Source organism: Drosophila albomicans, chromosome 3 (assembly GCF_009650485.2).
Source record: "Drosophila albomicans strain 15112-1751.03 chromosome 3, ASM965048v2, whole genome shotgun sequence".
In the NCBI taxonomy this organism is placed as follows: Eukaryota; Metazoa; Arthropoda; class Insecta; order Diptera; family Drosophilidae; genus Drosophila; species Drosophila albomicans.
In genome coordinates, this window is record NC_047629.2 from 23,926,499 (window position 1) to 23,947,426 (window position 20,928).

Below are 20,928 nucleotides of genomic sequence, written 5' to 3' on the forward strand. Positions count from 1 at the left end.
GACGCACATTTAGCAACACACACACACACACAATGGCAGCATTTTTCTGCTTTAGTGAGTTGGCTAAATAATTGGCCAAGTGCTAGGCCGTTGCGTACTTTACAAATAACAGCTAAAAATCAATTGAATTGTAGATGCCGGGTTAAACATAAGCGCAAACACGCGCCCAGCCCCAAGTAAATAAAAACATCGTAAAGCAAGGACGCAGGAAGCACATGAGTCCGGCACTCCCCACACTCACAAACACATACACATGGTCGTAGTCCTGAGGTCTACACCACGTACTTACTGTTGCTGCCTCTTGTTGCCTTTTACACACACGATTGAATGCGGAATTTATGCGGCGTAATTTATGAAAACAAAAACCGGAAGCAATAATTTTGTTTGCTCATTGTGCGCCAGGCGAGCGTGTGTGAGTGTGTGTGTGTGTGTGAGTGTTTGTGTGTGTCTGTCTATTGAGTGGCCGTAAGGCAGTGCTAGACCATTATCCTCACACACACACACACACACACACATACAGTAACACACAGACTGGCACACTCGCAGTTACAGTTATTTATGCGCTCGTGCAATGCAACGTCATCGTCGCCTCTGTGGCTGGCTGGCCACTTCGACCTGATAAACAATAGAAAAGTATTATGGCAACAAAGTGGCACACAGGTTTTTAGCTCCCTATTCGCTCTCTTCTTTCCCTCTCTATTTCATTTTCTGTACCCCTTTCCGCTTCCAAATGCATATAAACATTTATAAATACCCTGTAAACTTTTGTATTCAGCAGCTAGCTACTTGCGACGTGGCAAGCATATTTCATTTGACCAAGTTTACTTGAACATAAAACTCACAATTTTTAAAGTTCAAATTCAAAACTTAGCCTTAGCTTTACTTTGAATACTTTTTTGTCTTAGTAAGCACAGAAATTTTTCGTGATTTTATTTAACACTGCGAATTAGTTGAGAACAAGCTGGCGCCATCTAGCGCGTAGCGGCAGCAACAACTATGTTAAAATCCACTTGATTAAATTTGCAATCTTAACTGAAGTTGTGTGCTTTGGCCACACTTAATGCTGGGTATCTCTTAGCTGAGAGCATGCTCGACTGTCGCATACTTGCACGTTTTGTTTGCATTTCACACACTTTGCGCTGGCAACTAAATTGTTTTTTATGGCATTACTAACTGGCTTTAATTTCAGAATCAATTGCAGTTTAACAGCAGCAAGCGAGAGCAGGGTAGAATGTGTGAAAAATATAGCGAAAAAGTGGTAACTGGAGGGGACAAAAGGGAGGAGGGCCTCACATTTGCATTGCTGATTACAGTGCCTGCAAATGGCAGATGGGTAAATTGAAGTTTCTAAAATGAAAATGAAATCATATAAAACTATGTCAAGCCTTTGGCTCGGCAACAAAAACTGCAAACTATGAGAACCATTTCCGCAAATGGCGGCTAAAAGTGACGCCTCGGGCTGTGTACAATGGTCCCAGCTGTTTCCCCTTCCCCCTCTTCATCCCTTTCCATGCACCATCTCTATTACCAGCAGCATTTGGCTTTGACTAAGTCGCTTTCCGTTTTCCGTTACGTCTTTCAGTCGTTTATTATTTCTTTTGGGTTTTTTTTTTCGCTCGATTTTTTTTATTATATGTTGTATTTTGTAGTCCTTTTGGTGTGCTTTGTTTGCCTGGGCGTAGGCATAAAAATCACGCACTTCCAAACAAATAAAATGCTGACAGCATTTATTTCCGTTTCCGCTACAGTTTTGAGTTAAACAAATGCCGAGTCTACACAACTGTCTGCGTATGTGTGTGCGTTCGAACGGATGTATTACAATTTCCAAATGTCCAAAAACGCACATTTATGGCAAAGGGATAAGTTAGCCTCCCGCCTGGCTGCCTATTTGTTTAACGCACACACACTCACATACACACACATTTTTGCTCAGCCCATATCCTGCATTTGATTTTAATGCTAATTCTGTGTATCCTTTATGCATACGGCAGGCTGGCAGGCTAATAGAAGTAGAGCTGACGCTACTCTAAACCAAATTTCAGCCACTTTAGATACTCTTTTGTGCCACTAAATTAGTGACGAAACATAAATGGAGAGATAAGAAGTCGTAAAAAGAAAACTACATCTTGTTCATTATGTGCACTCTGAAGTGTGAAACTTAAGCTTGCTTAGTCTGTAAATGAACAGAGCAAGTTCCATCATATCAGTACCCATCAACTATTAAATCTATTACTCAATATACGACACTTTTACTGCAGAGCATTGCGAGTACAGTACATGAACAAAACTAAACTTTAACTTTAATCTGCAAAGTTATTTCTGATTACCATATTTAAGGTATGTCCTTAAAATCAAACTCTATTTTGCTAATTGTGAAAACTTAAAATTCGTATTCTTTATCGGAAAATATCAATGAAAAACATAATAATATTTTAAAGGAATTTTGATATCTAAAAAGTCATTTCCGAATTAACAATGGTCTTGATAGTAAATTTTATTTTATTAACTTGATAAACTTAAAATACGTATACGTAATCTGCAGTGCTTAAAGAAGTCATGAAGATTAATAAGAGCATATACAAAATTATTATCGATAAAGCTGTCACTATAAACCTGTCGTTACATGTTTAACAACTCAATAAATATTATCGAACTCAACAGGGTATGCAATAGCCGTGCTTTATCGCCACCTTTTGTAACTCTGCGTGTGCCAGCATAAAAATCCATTTCCCCTTGAGATGCTTGTTTTTTGTCCTTTGCAACATAACTTCGATTCGCTTTGATTGACGCAAAGTTTTAGAATCAACACTTTGCATATGCGTGTGGCAATTTAATAGCCGTCGCTTCGCATTTTGTAAATATAGTTAATTAAATTTAAATATTTGTTTTGTGTGGCGTACTCGAACGCCACTCTATCACATTTTGGTCGCGCCAAAAGTACCCGCTGTCAGTTTTCCTCTTTTTTTGGTTTGATTTTATTTTTAGCTTTTGCTGTTTTTCTTGTGGAACCAACAAAGTCAATGCGTTGTTAAATTTTTGGTATTGTCCATCGTCGTCCATCGCGCCGTAGTTGTTGGTGATGGTGGTGTTGGAAGTGCAGGTGTTGGTCTCGGTGTCAACTGGCCTGGCCACAACGTGTTGTCCCTGCCATAAACGAAAAAGTCCTTTTGAAAATTTATTATGAAATAATTCATAAAAACGCATGTGGCTACGCTTCACACCATTGCCCGCAGCCGCCCGGTGCTTCAGGTGAGCAATGGTTTTTACAATACCCTGTAATATTGAATTTATTCGGATACGTTCAGTGGAGTACCTTATAAATAAATATTTTGTATATCATCGCAATGACAGCTGCTAAGATTCTAAGCTAATTAATATTCTACGGACACTAGATATTTATGATTATTATTAGGGGAAAATAATTATCACGACCTTTTAGCTTAATTGTAGCTTCTTTTAGTTCTACTTCTTGGATAAATTCAAAAATGAGTATTGTCTTGAGGCCTCCACGTTATATAAGTAAACGTTATCAATTTTATGAAGAATTTATTATATACATAATATACTATTATTACTATTATTATATTATACTATTATTATATACTATTGTTTTTCTTTTTTTGTCATTATTCATTGTTTAAATATGGTTCCTATATTTTCTATTTTATTTATTTGATTAATTTATTTTATACTATATTTTGTACTATTTTATGAATCTACTCGCACTTTGAAAAATAGTAAATTTAGCCCTAGGATATAAGAAAGTTCTGAACTATTTGACGACCCTTCTGTGAACTGAGGCGTGACTTCGCGCCGAGCTCTCGATGTTAAGCCGGACTTGTGTCTTCAGGAACTGACTATAGGGTAGCCTGTAAGACTTTTGTTAAACGGTTTTATCTTTTTCCTTAACATAACTGATTATTTTTCTATTGTAAATTAAATTTGTCACTCTTTTCCGTTCAATAACCTTTTATCAACTTTAGAAATAGGGTATATGTTAGTCGTTTACTTATCAAGTATATATAGGCAGGCTTACGTACTTTTGGCTGACCGACTGCCATGTGGCGTTACGGCTGCGACAGTTGGGGCGTGGCAGCTGCCGCCAGCGTTTACATTGCGTATGCGTGTTGTGTGCCTCCTTCTCATCCGCCGAGCCACCTCGAGCCCAAAAATGACAACAACAAAAAAGGGAAGCTGAATTGTTAAATTTATATTTATTTTTATGGCTTGGCTTTGTTTCAATGCAGCGCACGCTGCGTGTCTCTTCGCGCTTTATTTGCAGCATTCAACATTTTTAGTGAGTTGGCAACGTTTCAGCTACAGTCTTTGCCACAGCATCAGTCGCTCTGCCTCAGTATGTGTGTGCCTCATGCCACTTAAATGTTTGCACTTTTTTGTTGCCCATTTTACAAAATATGTGTATGTGAATGTGCGTGTGCGCGCGACTTTATTTATATTTTTTCTGTTTTCTTTTCATTTTTTTTTTGTAAGCGTATTTGCAGCCCAGTTAAACTGTACCGCACTTTCATTTCATTTTTGTTGTTGTCGTCGGCGGTTCTTTTGTTTTTGGCAATTTTTACTTTATTGGCCAAGCGTTTTTCACATTGGCTATGAATTTTTTGGGTCAGCAAATGTTTGCGGTTTTACTTGTCAATTTGAAGTGCATTAAATGTGCGATAGCCTAGACGATTTTATTTTTGTTTTTCTCAATTTTTTTGCTCTTTCTGTTGTTGTGATTGGATGAGTTGGTGGCTTAGTCAGATAGGTATGCAGTGTCATTTGTGGCATTTATGCAATGCCAGCGATTAAAAGTGCTTGAAAAATGCATATTTCCCACAAAATATGGCTTCATTATATGAAATTCATTGTTTGTAAAAATGCTCATGTCAAAAGTTTTAAAATTGTTGAAGAGTATATTAGGCTAATTGTTTATTTGCAGTAGTTGGAAAATAAGGGACACTTTTTAGCTTATACATTTAATGATTATACATATGTAAGCGAAGGAAAGCAAGCTAAATAAAATTTGTATTGCAACCTTTATTTATATTTAAAAAAATTAGGAAATTCAAGATCATGTAACAAGCATTTTATAATTTTGCTTTGCAAGCACATTAAAGCTATTTCTGTAAATTCCCGATATTATTTCTATTCCTTTTTGCTTATGAAACACAAAATGGAACTTTTGGGCTAGGCAACTTGGTTGATTCATAAGCCATTCATTCCGCTGTCTTGGTAACTTTGATGTTGGAAGAAAAAGAGAAAATAAATAGACTGCGATGGAAAGCATCAAATGAACAAGTGTCAACACACTCGCAATATTCACGTAACAGATACGGACAGGGAATCCTCTCTACACACACACATCAACAATGCAAAAGTGTATTGCACGTGAAACATGCTTTGTCTTGTTTGCTTGTTATCAGAAAGCAGCGAACGAGCTGGCAAACGAATGAGTAAGTGAGTGAGTGAGTTGAGTGGCTTATGAATATTCACGAATATAGAGTAAGTTCTTGAGGTTTTCAAATTCCTCGTGTTACATTTTGTAATCTAAATTCGCAATTACGCAAGTCCGAGTTGCGCTTGTGTAACAAAGTTCTTCAAGTTAACAGCAAACGGCGGAACGATGCTGCAATGAATGAATAGTATGAATGTACTCGTACATATTCATAGAGTGTTAAGAGCGTGAGTGTCGGGTGTGTGTCGGATGTACAAAAAGCAAACAGCAATAAAGCAAACCGTCAAGAGAGTTAGAGAAACAAACAGAGCACCAGCACACGAGGAGTACAAGGACACACCAGCTGAATGGGGTATACTTTGAGGCAAACCAAGGCGAGAGAAAGTAGACAAGGGTCCTAGCTTCAGCTCCAGCTGGAGTTGTGGCTGTGGCTATGGCTCTGGGTCTGCTTCTGGTTCTGGTCGTGGTGGCTCACCCACAGCATCATTCACAATTTGTTTCAATTTTAAATGCCTTGTCGCGGGTAGCACACGACGACGAGCAGCTGCTTCAATGTTGAATGTTGACTGCGGTACAAAACGCTGAGTGTGTGTGTGTGTGTGTATAGTTTTAGCGGGCACTCTGATGTATGTGTGCTTGTGTGTGGGCGTGCCTTTGTGCCTTTGCGCTGGCATTTCGCTGCCGTTGCCGCTGCTGTTGCTGTTGTTGCTTCTGTTGCGCACTCAAAAAAATTACCACTGAAAATGTTTCGACGCTGCGTTCGAGTGCGAAAAGGTTGGCCCCGCACTTAAGCAATGTCAACGGCAATGGCAACGGCTACCTACCTCTCTCCTACTACATGTATCCTAGCTGCTGCTGTAGCTGTAACTGAAGCTGTCTAGTAGCGGTAGCAAAAGAAATACCAAGCGGAAGAGCCGGAACAGCGTGCGGTTGTTTGTCGTCGTCGACGTCGTCCTCATCGTTGTCGTCGTCGTCGTCGTCGTTGTCCTCCTCGGCGAGGCATAAACGTATTTGCTGAAAGTGTAACGCTTGTTAAAACAGATAAGAGCGACACAGGATATATGCACTCGCAACGCAATGCGGTAGGTGTCTCTGTAGCGCTCTATGTGCGGCATGGGGCGTGTGTGGGAAGGAGGCAACTGTAAGTGCCAGCGCCGGCATGATAAATGACATGTTTCATTTGACATTTTAACAAAGTGTTGAATTTTTGCTGCTTGAAATGCTTTTTGTGACGTGACAAACTTTTTTGTCACAACTGTTAAATAAGCGCCCAAGGACTGAGGACTAAGGACCTAGCGCCAAGGACCTAAGACAATGTCTGCATAATTTTTCAAAGCACATTTCGCTATAGGGAACAACGTTGTGGCAGCAGCCAAGCATTCGCGAGCCGTTTGACAGTCGATTGTTTTGCAGTCAGCAATCTGCAATTGCTAACGACATATTTATACCCTCACCGAGAAAATCTTATCAGTTTGCACAACGAGCTGAGCTTGGCATTTAGAGACTGTAAATGAACTTTGATGGCGGTGCTTGTCATAGAAAATTCTTTAAAAAGGAGTTTGTGATATACATAGAAGAAGCTATTATAAATAATATTTCGAATTTAAAATTTTTTGATTGATTTTTAGATTCATAAAAGCAATAATTTAATTTTCTTTAATTGAGTTGAACTTAAAATTTAATAAATGAAACAAAGTTGTTGAGCAAATTAAGGTTTCGCAAGAGTATTATTTAATTTGTTTATATTTATATTATTTAATTTGTTGGTCTCAAATGTTCCATAATTATCTCTAATTTGGGAATAATAATATTTTTAATTTCAAATACTTCTAAGTAATATATTATATAATATTTTCAACTCGATATTCATTAATTAGGTTGCACCCAAATGTTATGTAAAATGATTTGCCTGTTAGTAAGCAAAGTTCTTTAAGTGCCCAAATTGCGTTATGTGTGATAAGTGTCGCTTCCTCAATTATCTCTGATTTTGTGATAATAACATTTAGAATTTTAAATGCTAAGAATCTCTTCTAAGTAATATTCTTTAATTAGGTTGCGCCCGAAGTTTTATGAATATTTTCTAAAAATTATTTACTTGTTGGTGAAGCAAAGTTCTTGAGCAAATTAGGCCGCTATAAGTGTCCCAATTGCGTTTATATAATATATTATTTAGTTTGTTGTATAGAAGTGTTGCTTCCTCAATCATCTTTAATTTTGTTTGATTTTCAGTTTGTCAGTTAGTTACTTAAGAGTATTTAAGAGTCGCAGAGCTTTCAATTTTAAATACTTTCTTATTGATTCTGATTGTTGGTGTAGTGCAAATATTTGGCTTTAATCAAACGCAATGTCAGCTTGTTGTCACTAAAGGCAATTTATTGGCATTTAGAGAGCTTACTTCCCGAAGCTGCTTACAAGTAAATGGCATAAGTTTCGAGTTTGTTAATCAACGAAGCATCATGTGGGTTCGATAGCGGTGCTGGCAATGACAGCTGTTTGCGCAAGTTACTCATACGCCGTGTTGAGTGTTTAAAATGTGCATGGAGAAGAGGAAGAGGACGGAGCACAGAGCTGCACTGTTGGTGAGACATAAAATTATGGCACGCATTTATCAACATTTAAAACGCGCTGATGACAATCTGCTTGGCTGCAATTTAAATATGCAAATGACAGACGTTGCGGAAGTTGCACATGCCACGCTCACACACACACGCACACACAGAGGCAGACAGCTAGAGAGCGAAGCAGACACCCCGCATAGTTGCGTTGAGTTAAGTTGCGTTTTTCTTGCGTGGCGGATGAGCGGAAAGACGGGACAGATAAACGGACGACGGACTGCAACTCCAAACAGCAAGGACTCAACGCGAGGCCACATATTTTAGAGTGCACTTAACTCGTTTTGCACTAAGAAGGAGCAGAGCGAAGGATATTGTGCCATGGCGCGCCTGAATGTATGCTATGAATATGCCAGGCCAAGAGGATGCAACAATGCAATGCGAGATGAAGCTGTAGCTGGGGCAGGGACAGCAACTGGTCTATCGATGCTAACAGCAGCAGCTTGCTCCTTGCTTTGACCTCGTGAACTTTAATTACAATCTACGCTTTGCATTTGCCCCATCTGGCTGTGTGTGTGTGTGTGTGTTCAAGCACTCGAAGGCAGCCGCTGGGCAAAGCTTGGCATAGAAAATATGTAAATCATAATAAGCGGCATACTATTCCCTCTTCCTTCTCGCTCGCCACGCCCACCGCTTGAGCTGAGTCAAGTTCTTGGTACTGGCTTTACTTTTGGGCTCTGCTCGGAGTTCTGGGCACGCATAAAGGCTGAGTTCTTCCCCCTTTCCTTCGGCAGCAACAGCAGCAAACCGCAAATTAAAAATTTCTGCACGTCTCTACATAAAAAACTTTTTCTCTCTGTCTCCTCTTTCCCCAACTCTCTCTGGTTCTCTCTCTCTCTGTCGTTCTTTCTCTGCATTTATATTTTTTTTTTATATATTTTTCTTGTTTCTCGTTTTTTTTATGCTTTCGTTTAGTATCTGCTCATATTCAGGCTGGCTGCCTGGCAGCGCTGTCGCCGGTTTATTTCCTTTTATATTGCTTTGCTTTATGCGCACACACTCTTACACACACACGCACACACTACTAATATTCATGCATACATATATAAGCACAATATGTGCCTGCTTGGGCACTTCAAAGTTTAGCTTTACAGTTAGTTGTAAGTGTGTTATGTTGCGCTCTCTCTTTCTCGTTTTCTATCTGTGTGTTTGCCTCGTACTCAGCTCCATTTGAATTGTCATGCTACCTCTCTTACTCTCTCACATTCTTTCTCCCTGTCACTCTTCTGTGCCTGTGTGTGTGTGTGTTTGCCGGCGACTTTCTTTCATTTCGAGTCCCTTTTTGTAACCCCTTCTCTGACCCGCAGTGCGTGTGCAGCTAACACAACTGTCCTGACGCGTTGATTGTGTTTGCATATTATACACGCCCTTTTATGTCCTATGGCAATATGAAATTTATTGTACCACCCCATTGTACCCACTGTCCCTCTGGCCCACTGTGCCACATCAGCGTTCAGCCCTCAGCCTTCAGCTTGGCAGCCGGCCTTCCGCCTGGCCCTGACAAACTGGTCGCAGAGCGAGAGAGCGAGAGAGAGCGGTGTGATGAGGCAGGACATTGATTTTAATCTCGGCGCAAACTGCACAGCCTGTCAGTCTGCTGCTCAGTTTGTCCTTTACTTGCAACAGCAGCAACGGCAACTACAGCAGCAGCAAGCAAATTTTTAATTAAAATAACAGCAACAAAAATGCCCGTTAATCGAGCAGCCTTTTGATTTTTACAAGTTTCTTACAATGTGCACTAACAAGAAAAGTGCAATAAATAATTGAGTTCAATGTGAATATTGCAATATATTATCTTTAACATTAATTATTGTTTTATGAATTATTGCAACAAATTTTTTTTAGAATGTTGAAACATTTATTATCATTAAAATAATATTATATAAATTACTACAACAAATCTATCCTTACAATGACGCTATTAAACTTCAATGGAAAGGAAATATTGCAACTAATATATGTAGCTCGAGATAACATATTAAAATAACAGAAACAAAATGTACGTGAACATCAGAACTGCAACTAATAGTTGAGATTAATCTAAATGTTTCAGTAGAATAACAAGAACAAAATAACAAAATTTACATATCATAAATCATCACTATTCACATTAACAAGGAGACAGCTATGAATAATCGCGATCAGTAACTCTTATTATTTTTTTTATTTTATTTTAGTTTATTTCTAAACCCTTTTTTAACATTTTGAAAACTATTCGTTATAAAGCTAATTAAAATAATTTTATACACAATCCTACAACAAATATAACTGTAATATAATGCCATTAAGTTTTTAAGGGAATGCAAATAATGCAACAAATATTTGTTGAACTAAGCTTGTGAAAATAAAAGCAGCTTCAGTGGGCATATTTTTGGTAAAGTGCTTCAATGAAATGTGAATGATAATGAATGGGTGCGAATGATAGGAATGCAAATGTGAACGTGAACGGTGGGGATCATGTATTTTGTTGCATTACGATTATTGCGGGGACATTAAATGGACATTATGGCTTCCGCTGAGTCGGCTCAAAGCTGAACCATAAATGGCCGCAATCCACAAAATAGTATAAACAAATGCAGTCAACCGCATGCACATACATGGTGCGTTCCAAAGTAAGCAGGACTTTTTGAATCTAGCGCCCTCTGGTGGCGCCATATTTATGTCAACTGGTGCGTTAGAATCTGCTATCCTTTATCGACTTCCAGTAAAAATTTCATGACATTTCATCTATTGGAAGTGAAGTTATTCCCTTTTAAGTGTCAGTATGTTTTTGTCATCGGTGCGAGAATGAGCTTCGAACAAAAAACCCAACACTAAATTTTGTTTTAAAACTTTTACCGAAACGTTTCAATTGATGAAACAAGTTTATGGCGATGGTTGCCTATCCCGTAGCAGAGTGCACGAGTGGTTTCAACGTTTTCAAAGTGATCGTAAGGACATAAATGACGATGAACATGTGGGCCAACCAAAATCCGTGATCACCGAAAATTCCTTCGAAACTGTGCGTGAATTCATAAAAAATCAGACGAAATCATTATTGAAATTAATGGAAATAGAATTGAACATCTCCAAAACATCGATTTATCGCATTTTGACCGAACATTTGGGTGTGTGCACGGTTTGTTCCGCACAAATTGACTGACGTCCAAAAATTGCTCAGAATTAAACATTCGAAGGACCGACTATTTGACCAAAAATCACATTTTAACCATGAACCACTCCCCGTATTCAACTGTTATTGCACCGTGCGACTTCTACCTTTTCGGAAAAATGCATTTGCCGATGAAAGGAAAGCGTTATGCAGACGTCGAGGCCATTCAAAAGGCTTGCACCGGCATACTGGAGGCCATACCGGGCAACGAGCTAAAACACTCGTTCGACTTGCTTTTGGATCGTGCAAAAAGCTGTATTAAAGCAGAAGGAGACTATTTTGAATAATATAAATTGATTTTGCCGAAAAAGCTATTTGTTCTGTCTTTTTGTTAAAAGTCCTGTTTACTTTGGAACGCACCTTGTACAACAACCGGGCAGACAACGACGACGACGACTATTCTATTGTGCCACACGAGCCACAAAAAGTCTGCCACACCAGCGCATATATTACAGTTACAATTGAAAGAGGGGAAAACATAGAAGAAGAACAATAACAAATATCAAACCACATTACCAAAAAGCGATTACCGCGTTGCAGTTATAACCTCGCTAATTTATGTGAAACTCTCTGTGTGTGTTCACAATTCACATAGAGAGAACCTGAAACTAGTTATCCATCTATTAAAAGTGATTCAATTGACCTTTTGTTACCGCTCATAATGATGATGACGATGTTGATTATTATGAGCAGATTTCTCTCTCGGTTTTGTTGATTGAAACTTTTGTGCTCTCATTACGGGGGAAAATCATAATTCGATCAGCTTATGCGCTAATCACATGAATTTTGATTAATACTTTTATGCATAAATTGGCTAAAAATATATATAATAATATTTTATTATTTAATTGAAAACCAATGCGCGTCGAACCAAAGCAAATGGTTCGTGTGGGCCATGCGGCGTATACGTAATTCAATATACTTGTACATTCGCCAGGGCTGTGAAATAACTTTTTCAATGCCAGCAGCATTAAGTTTCGATTTATTTCAATCAACGTGCAGCATTTGCGCCACGCCTGGACCCTGGACTGTGGACCCATAAAATTGCAGTAAATTAAACAGTTGTAAAGTTAAATTACGCTCGATTCGATATGCATGCGGTAGGATATACTACGTACTACGTATTATATAAATTTTTTGTGGTACTCTGCACAGGGCAAGTGAATTTAATGAGCAGGCGTTAGCGGCGTAATGTGAGCGTAATCATTTTCTACACTGTTTTTTTGGACACAATAAATAATACAGTTAAATTTAAGTACTATTTGTGTGGAAGTCTAAATTACCTAAAAACAAATGGAGTATCTATTTAAAATGAATAAATCGTAGTAATAAATAAATGTATGATTTATTGTTATAAGAAATGTTGTAATTTATTTTAGCATTCATATTTTTTTGTATTTTACAATTGCAATAAAGCCAATGTATGTATAGAAGCTCTCTTTGATATTATTTAGATATAATAACAAAATATTAACTTCAAAAATATTAAAGTATTCAGATCTAGTTTTTATTTCCTAGGATATCTTTTTAGTCACGCATCTGCGCAATTTGTCTTTTTCATTCGTTTCCCATTTGGACTTGACTACGACTACGACTGTTGCGCATTTAAATCCAATGGCATTAAATTTTCTTCTACTTTGTTTGCTACTTCTGCTGCTGCTCCTGCTTGCTGCCTCCTTATGCGCATCCTTCGCGATTTAATGGAGTTGAAGCCTCGCGCATTTGCGGCTAAGATGGCGGTCCGCAAGTGTTGACTACCGCTAACCGCTTACTTAGGCCATTATATGGGCCCGGCTGAGGCGACATTGTATTAAGCTCGCAAATTTATGGCAATGCGGCGGCAGCAGCAGCAGCAACGGTGTCACAGCGGCAAATACAGTCTACGAGCACTATGCTTTAAGAGACATTCGCGAAACTTGAGCCTGAGCCAAGCACTTGTGAATTTATGGACACTGCCTGCGGTGTCTTCAGGCTCAAATGCACAATCAGCTGATAAACCACACAGATGGCTCTCTAAATAGTTAATTAATCAATGAGCACTTTTCCCACTAGTTTATAAACATTGCCTCCAGCCATGTTCATGATAAAGTCCAGCACTAGAGAGCTTGAGCTTCGAAAAGGAACGACTCTTCAAATGGTTTTATTCATCCGCTGTTTAAGCATTTAAAAGCTAAAGATAGCTGCCGGTCATGCCCATAAATTCACAAGTGCGCCCATTAAATGTCGCAGTCTCACAGAATCTTTTGAAGCATGGAGGCCTTCAAAGTTTCGTGAAGAACTAAAGAAAGTTTGTCGGTGGACAACGAGGGCAGCTCGAATATAATAAGTTTCAACAAATGAAATGTCGATTTAGAAGTACGCCAGTTAGTAAGATATTGTTTTAAGTAAAGTAAAAAGAATAAAATTTGAATAAACAGGTAATCTATAAAACTTGCTTTGATATAGATACCTTTTTTATTATTAAGTTCATATTTAACATACATAGCTTTGATATAATTTAATTTATTAAACAAATGAATTAGCTTTGTCTGTTTTCTATTTAATTTAATTTGTTTACTGCATGGAGTAGCTTTATCCTATTCCTATTTTTTTGTTGCATTATATTCGCATGCTAACTTCTTCCACTCTTGATGTTGCCCCACAAGCTCTTGTGCTAATTAACTTAATTACTCGGTGAGCAACCCTCGCAAGTAGCAAGTAGTTTTGAGCGTTCAAGTTCTCGTATATTGTTGTGATTGTATTGGAGCTGCGTGTGGAATACATTTAGCAGCTTCGCACTTATTTTATGGGCTTGGCAGGCTTCGCACCTTGCTACACCTTACTACACCTTGCCACACGCGCAACAACACACATACACACACTATACAAATTGCAATTTTTATAGCATGTGATTTTTAAAAATGTATGCGGCACATAAAAGCGGCCACGACACGTGGCAACAACCGAAGACTTAAAACTGCAAAGGCAGTTGTCTTCCAACGTCCTGCAAGAAGGGTTGATATTTTTCCTCCTTATCCTTTTCAATACTTTCCTGTTGTTTTCTTATTGTGAATTAATGGTTTATTTATGATGTGCTAAAATTGAATACAACCTCGGTGTAGTTACAGGCTTGTTCTTGTGTTCTTTTGATTTCCCTGCTGCTCATCGCCATTTCTCAAATGATTTTTCCGTGCACACAAATTGTTGCCAAATTATAAGCAACATATTTTTTTCGGATTGTGGAGGGGGAACATTTAGTTTTATGCGGCATAATTTAGTTTTGTAGTTCTTTTCACAGTTACATATTCAAAGCTATGCGCAAATTGCAACAAAGCACGCAGGGTACCAATTTTTTTATTAGTACATTGTACCCTGTGCATGTCAATCGAGCGAAAAGGGTATAATTAAGTTGTGTATGTTAAAAATGATTCGAAGGTATATTAAATAAATCAATTTTTTGACATGCTGACATATACTTATTTTTCAATTTATAATTATCAGTTTCTTTTTCTTTATTACTCTGTACAGGGTGTGCTTTGATCGTCTGAACCGTTCCCATTTAAATTATTCAATTTTTTTGGTGTGATTGCGTGTCGTTTGTCGTTTCTGTATGTTAATTTGCTATGTTGCAGTTTTTTTTTTGCGCTCCGCTTTTTTTTGTCGACTTTTTTGTTGTTTATTAAATATGCATGACATGCAAATGGCGGTCGCAGACCAATTAACTTTGATCGATTCAACAAAATGGGAGGAAACGTTTTATGAGCAATTAATGTGGTTACCAGCACTCCACCGCAACCGCCATGAGTGCGACCCTCGTGGTTGTCGCTGTAACCAGAAAACCGTGAGCCGAGAGCCAGCCGACAAATTGATTGTGTGATGTGACAATCGGGCGCTTGTTATCAAAGAACTCAACAACAACAATAAAAGTTAAGCATACGAAATCAAATTTAATTAGAATGTCAGTAGCTTTGATTTATACATATTACAAACTCGTTTCTATTTGCGGTATAATGGCATATTCTATACGAATATATTTGTTGTAGCTCCACTTGCATATCTTGAATAATTTGAATAATGTTGTGCACAACTTTTCATTTATAGTATTTGGAAAAGTTCCATTTGCATTTCTGTATATGTGTGGTGACGGTTATAACGTATTTTAAATATGCACCCAAATACTTGCTGCAAATGCAAAAATGCTGCACATTTTCCGTTCTACCATGCCCCATCAAATGTTTAACGCTTGGCTGATTGCGCCTGAAAAATGCATAAATATTCGGAGCATTCCCGAAAATGCAAACAAAACAATTACGTTTGGTAAAACGGGGAAGCGCAATACCTACAACATACATACATAACCGTAATTTATTTGCATGCGCATTGAGCACATTTAACTGTTAATGGCAATGACACGACACATTCTGGCAGCCTCGATGCCGAGCAAGGCATGTGTTGCTCGAGTAGAATAAAGTGTTGCATACTTTACGGCGGCCTCAAATATGTAATGGCTTCGTTTAATGAGTGTTGCCTACTTTTAAGCGCCGCGTTATTTTCTCTGCCTGCCCACCAGTAGTACTTGACGTATTCATGCAACATTTCGCGTTTGTCTTTTTGCGCTGTCTGTTGTTGCCACTTCAACCATTTGCTCCATTTCTCATTATTCGCGTTGCGCTGCCGTTATTAGAATACTTTTCTGCTGTCGTTTACGCTCATCGTTGCCGTCGTCTCGTTGCTGCTGTTGACTTAGTCAAGAGCAATTAACATGCAAATAAGGCCTATTAGTTACCTAAACGTCAGTCTGTCAGTACTCGCAGCGGCAGCCACTCTGCCACCTGGTTAAGCTTCGACGTCGACGCTCTTGTCAACTTTTTTTTTTTTGCTCAGTCTGCTGTTGGCCTTTTTAACGGGCAGGCGTTTTTACTTTAATGACTTACTAATTTTCAGTTTGCTGTTTTTGACTTGTGCTGTCGTCGCTTAGTGCAAAGCATTTAAAAAACAAAGAAAAAAGAAATTTTAATTGGTCATTTAAGAGATATGGCTGCCTAGCCGATGGCTAGTCATATCATTAAAGTTTACGGTTATGCTTGACTCACTGAAGTTTTTTGATTTACAAAAAAAAAATGCTTAATTTTTCATTATTTAAGCACTCTGTTCGTTGCGTTTGCTAGGAATTCTCACTACAATTTTTGTAGAATATATTTTACGTTATGCTAGCTGTCTGCTTACAGGGTAATCTGAAGTCTACCCTCAAAAGCAAGTGGTCATTCTTTGTGTTTTACTTTTTCTGTTTATCTAAATACATTCGAAGCAAAAACCCCTTTTGTGCATAATCTAATCGCTTTTTCTTTTTATTTAATACTTTTTTCTTGTGATTGGCGCATCACATTTTCTGTTATGAACTTTGCCTGCAATTAATGTTAATTGACCTCTGTTTTCACAGAGGTCTGCTGGTTGAAGGGGAGTTGAACAGGTCCTGGCATAATTTATAGCCTGTTGGCCAGGTCACAGATTCACAATGTTGGACGCTGTCTATGTGGTGGTCAGTGATGTTGGCAGCAACTTTAACACCAGAGCAGGCCGCAAATCGCAAATCGAGTCTATCTGCAGCACCTGCAGCTGCTGTACACACATCTATACGCATTACTACATAGCACACACATTGTGAAATTTACACCTACGAAGACTGACACAGAGAGACGAGAGGAGGAATAGAGAAACAATGGCGCTGTGGTGCGGACAATGAATGCCGAGGGTGATGATCCAGCTTGATTTATCTACTAGAGCTGAGGTTAAAAGTTTTGCGCATACTCTCATTGTTTAGGTCAGATTGCCTTTGTATGCACAATGCTTGCAACCAAACTCACACGCACACACACACATACACGCACACAGTTGGATGGGTACACATACGTGCTGGGGTTATGCAAATGCTCTGCGTGGTGTCCTGTCAGACATCGTTGAATAATATGGTAGCCCTTCAGCTAAGGTTGAATGCTGTCCGCAATTATTAAACTTTAGCCATGCTTGCAACTTCATCTCTCTTAACTTTTGCTTTAACTATGATTATTTTATCGGTCTTTTTCTCTATTTTGTTTGTTTTTTTTGAGCAAAGTGAGGGAAAACTGCTTAGCCGTTTAACAGAATATCTGATGTCCAGGCTGTGCCGCAAGATGCTGACAGCCAGCTCATTATTTAGCTTCGCCGAGTGTAACTAATTATTGCTGCTCACTTTCGCTTTTTCCCTTTATTCCCTCCCCAACTTATTGACAGTCTTGCCTCGCCTTGTCTTGCTTTGCCATCCCTTTCAATTCCTTTAGCTTAGCATTTCTCCGCTTACCCCTCGCATTGTGCAATATTTTGCTGACGGTTCACTCAGATCCATCATTTTGTGCAGCCGTCTGCGACACGTGGTTCTCAGTTGGCTAATAAATCTTAATCAGGCGCTGACCAAGTCAAGCCGCAGCTATGTGGGCGTTGCCAATTTGTGGCTTTTACTGCCATAAACAGTTTTTTTCTCTTCATCGTAGTCGCCATCTTCTTCGTCTTTGCCTTCTAACCATTCGTTTTGATTGTGTGTTCTTTGCAATTGAAGCTGATAACTTATCATATTATTGGACATTCATTGGCCCGCTTGGGCATACTCGTAATTAAGATTATTCTACTATATACATTTTAATGCTGATCAATTTATTACTTAGTTAACTCAGTGCTGAGTTTCAAAATGCTGTTGCCACAGCGCTTATGGCATCATTTAGAAGATGTCATGCCAAAGCTTGTCCCACCAGCTCTGTGTGGTTGTAGTCTGTGGAACCTCAGTGGTAGTACTCCAGCTTGGAGTAGTGGTGTTCGAGCTCAGAGTTGTCTGATTCCAGGCGGGGGTGGTGGTATTCCAGCTAACGGTGGTCTCATTCCAGTTCGGCGAGGGAGTGGTATTATTCCAGCCAGGAGTGGTATTATTCCAGATTGGTGTGCTCCAGGTTGTTTCATTCCAGTTCGGAGTAGGAGTGGTGTTATTCCAGCCGGGGGTGGTGTTGTTCCAGATTGGTGTGCTCCAAGTAGTTTCATTCCAGTTCGGGGTAGGAGTGGTGTTATTCCAGCCTGGAGTGGTATTATTCCATCCAGGGGTGGTGTTATTCCAGATTGGTGTGCTCCAGGTTGTTTCATTCCAGTTCGGAGTAGGAGTGGTGTTATTCCAGCCTGGAGTGGTGTTATTCCAGCTGGGGGTGGTGTTATTCCAGATTGGTGTGCTCCAAGTAGTCTCATTCCAGTTCGGAGTAGGAGTGGTATTATTCCATCCTGGAGTGGTGTTGTTCCATCCGGGGGTTGTGTTATTCCAGCTTGGTGTGCTCCAGGTAGTTTCATTCCAGTTTGGGGAAGGAGTGGTGTTATTCCAGCCAGGAGTGGTGTTGTTCCAGCTTGGTGTACTCCAGGTTGTCTCATTCCAGTTCGGAGTAGGAGTGGTGTTATTCCATCCTGGAGTGGTATTATTCCAGCCAGGGGTGGTGTTATTCCAGATTGGTGTGCTCCAAGTAGTTTCATTCCAGTTCGGGGTAGGAGTGGTGTTATTCCAGCCAGGAGTGGTGTTGTTCCAGCCAGGAGTGGTGTTGTTCCAGCTTGGTGTACTCCAGGTTGTCTCATTCCAGTTCGGAGTAGGGGTGGTGTTATTCCATCCTGGAGTGGTGTTATTCCAGCCAGGGGTGGTGTTGTTCCAGCTTGGTGTACTCCAGGTAGTTTCATTCCAGTTTGGGGAAGGAGTGGTGTTATTCCATCCTGGAGTGGTGTTATTCCAGCCAGGTGTGGTGTTGTTCCAGCTTGGTGTACTCCAGGTAGTTTCATTCCAGTTTGGAGAAGGAGTGGTGTTATTCCAGATTGGAGGGCTCCAGGTGGTAGTGGTCTCATTCCAACCAGGGGTGGTGTTGTTCCAGCCAGGGGTAGTGTTATTCCAAATTGGAGGGCTCCAGGTGGGAGTTGTTTCATTCCAGCCAGGGGTGGTGTTGTTCCAGCCGGGGGTAGTGTTATTCCAGATTGGAGGGCTCCAGGTGGGAGTTGTTTCATTCCAGCCAGGGGTGGTGTTGTTCCAGCCGGGAGTAGTGTTATTCCAGATTGGTGGGCTCCAGGTGGGAGTTGTTTCATTCCAGCCAGGGGTGGTGTTGTTCCAGCCGGGGGTAGTGTTATTCCAGATTGGAGGGATCCAGGTGGGAGTTGTTTCATTCCAGCCAGGGGTGGTGTTGTTCCAGCCGGGAGTGGTGTTATTCCAGATTGGAGGGCTCCAGGTGGGAGTTGTTTCATTCCAGCCAGGGGTGGTGTTGTTCCAGCCGGGAGTAGTGTTATTCCAGATTGGAGGGCTCCAGGTGGGAGTTGTTTCATTCCATCCGGGGGTAGTGTTATTCCAGATGGGAGGACTCCAGGTGGGAGTTGTTTCATTCCAACCAGGGGTGGTGTTGTTCCAGCCGGGAGTAGTGTTATTCCAGATTGGAGGGCTCCAGGTGGGAGTTGTTTCATTCCAGCCAGGGGTGGTGTTGTTCCAGCCGGGAGTAGTGTTATTCCAGATTGGAGGGCTCCAGGTAGGAGTTGTTTCATTCCAGCCAGGGGTGGTGTTGTTCCAGCCGGGAGTAGTGTTATTCCAGATTGGAGGGCTCCAGGTGGGAGTTGTTTCATTCCAGCTTGGTGTTCCCGGTGCTGGGGTTGTAACGTTCCAGCTGGGTGTACCGGGTGCTGGGGTTGTGACATTCCAGCTTGGTGTTCCTGGTGCTGGCGTTGTAACGTTCCAGCTTGGAGTTCCAGGAGCTGGCGTTGTAACGTTCCAGCTTGGAGTTCCTGGTGCTGGAGTGGTAAAGTTCCAACTTGGTGTTCCGGGTGCTGGGCTTGTAACATTCCAGGCTGGTGTACCCGGTGCTGGGGTTGTAACGTTCAAGTTTGTTATACCAGAAAAACAGTTTTGCAAGTTGATGTACTCGACTCTCAAATGGAATTCAGCTTTATCAATTTGCTTGTGGATGCAATGACGGATTTGTCCATAATTCTTTTCCAGGCTTTGCACACTGCCGAGTAGGTTCATCACCTGAAGGTGATATCATTTCGTGAGTAAAAAAATTAATGACTAAATAATTCATTGTTATTTCTTACCAGATCGGTATAGCAGGAACTATGGGAATTACAGGCAGCCGACTGTTGGTTGAAGGAGGTCTTCACACCCGACGAGCTGCTCTGTTGCAAATAGTTTTGCAGGACATTCCGTTTCAGATTACTGCAACGACGTATCTTGGCGCCAGCGCTGATTAAGATCTCAAAATCTTTCGAGACATAATTTGCGACACATTGATCAAGATTGTTCAAGATGTCAAGACCAGGAATAATCAAATCTCCAGTGATGGCATCGAACAATAAGTTACCCAAACTCAACTCATTGGTGATGGCATTCGAGTATACGGGCTCTGCAGCCGTAAAGGTCTATGAAAACAATGGAATTCATTAATTAAGATAGTTTGAGTCATATTATGCAATGGAAAAGTTTCACTGATAGTCAAAATACTCACATTTACACTGAATAGTACTGCACAAAGCAGTAAAAATTTGCGGAGAACCTCCATGATGGCGGTTCGGTTCGTTTCTGAGTTCCCCAATGTCTATGCCGTCCATTTTAAATCAAATTCGCAACAATATAAAATGATGACGTTTCAATTAGTTTATATCAATAACAATTTGAAGTCACACACAATAAAATTTTTTTC

General features: G+C 40.0%; 2 protein-coding genes across 17 annotated transcripts in view; one reads left to right on the forward strand and one right to left on the reverse strand.

The window, feature by feature from the left end:
• Positions 1-20,928, forward strand: part of LOC117568896 (ecdysone-induced protein 74EF) — an 80,816-nt gene that overhangs the window by 1,118 nt on the left and 58,770 nt on the right. The window lies entirely within an intron of this gene.
• Positions 17,774-20,822, reverse strand: LOC117569079 (DNA-directed RNA polymerase II subunit RPB1). 16 transcript variants are annotated; one of them, XM_052004945.1, is made up of 7 exons: positions 20,734-20,822; positions 20,324-20,647; positions 19,606-20,258; positions 19,315-19,548; positions 19,024-19,236; positions 18,550-18,627; positions 17,774-18,252 (listed from the first exon to the last, which is right to left on the reverse strand). In XM_052004945.1, exons 1-7 carry the CDS (start codon positions 20,785-20,787, stop codon positions 17,949-17,951), a joined length of 1,860 nt encoding a protein of 619 aa, XP_051860905.1. In that variant the 5' UTR covers positions 20,788-20,822; the 3' UTR covers positions 17,774-17,948. The 16 variants fall into 16 exon arrangements, with proteins under 16 accessions (XP_051860905.1, XP_051860904.1, XP_051860893.1 ...); XM_052004944.1 differs by having other exon boundaries at positions 18,925-19,236; XM_052004933.1 differs by having other exon boundaries at positions 18,550-19,236; positions 19,606-19,761; positions 19,840-20,258; positions 20,734-20,821.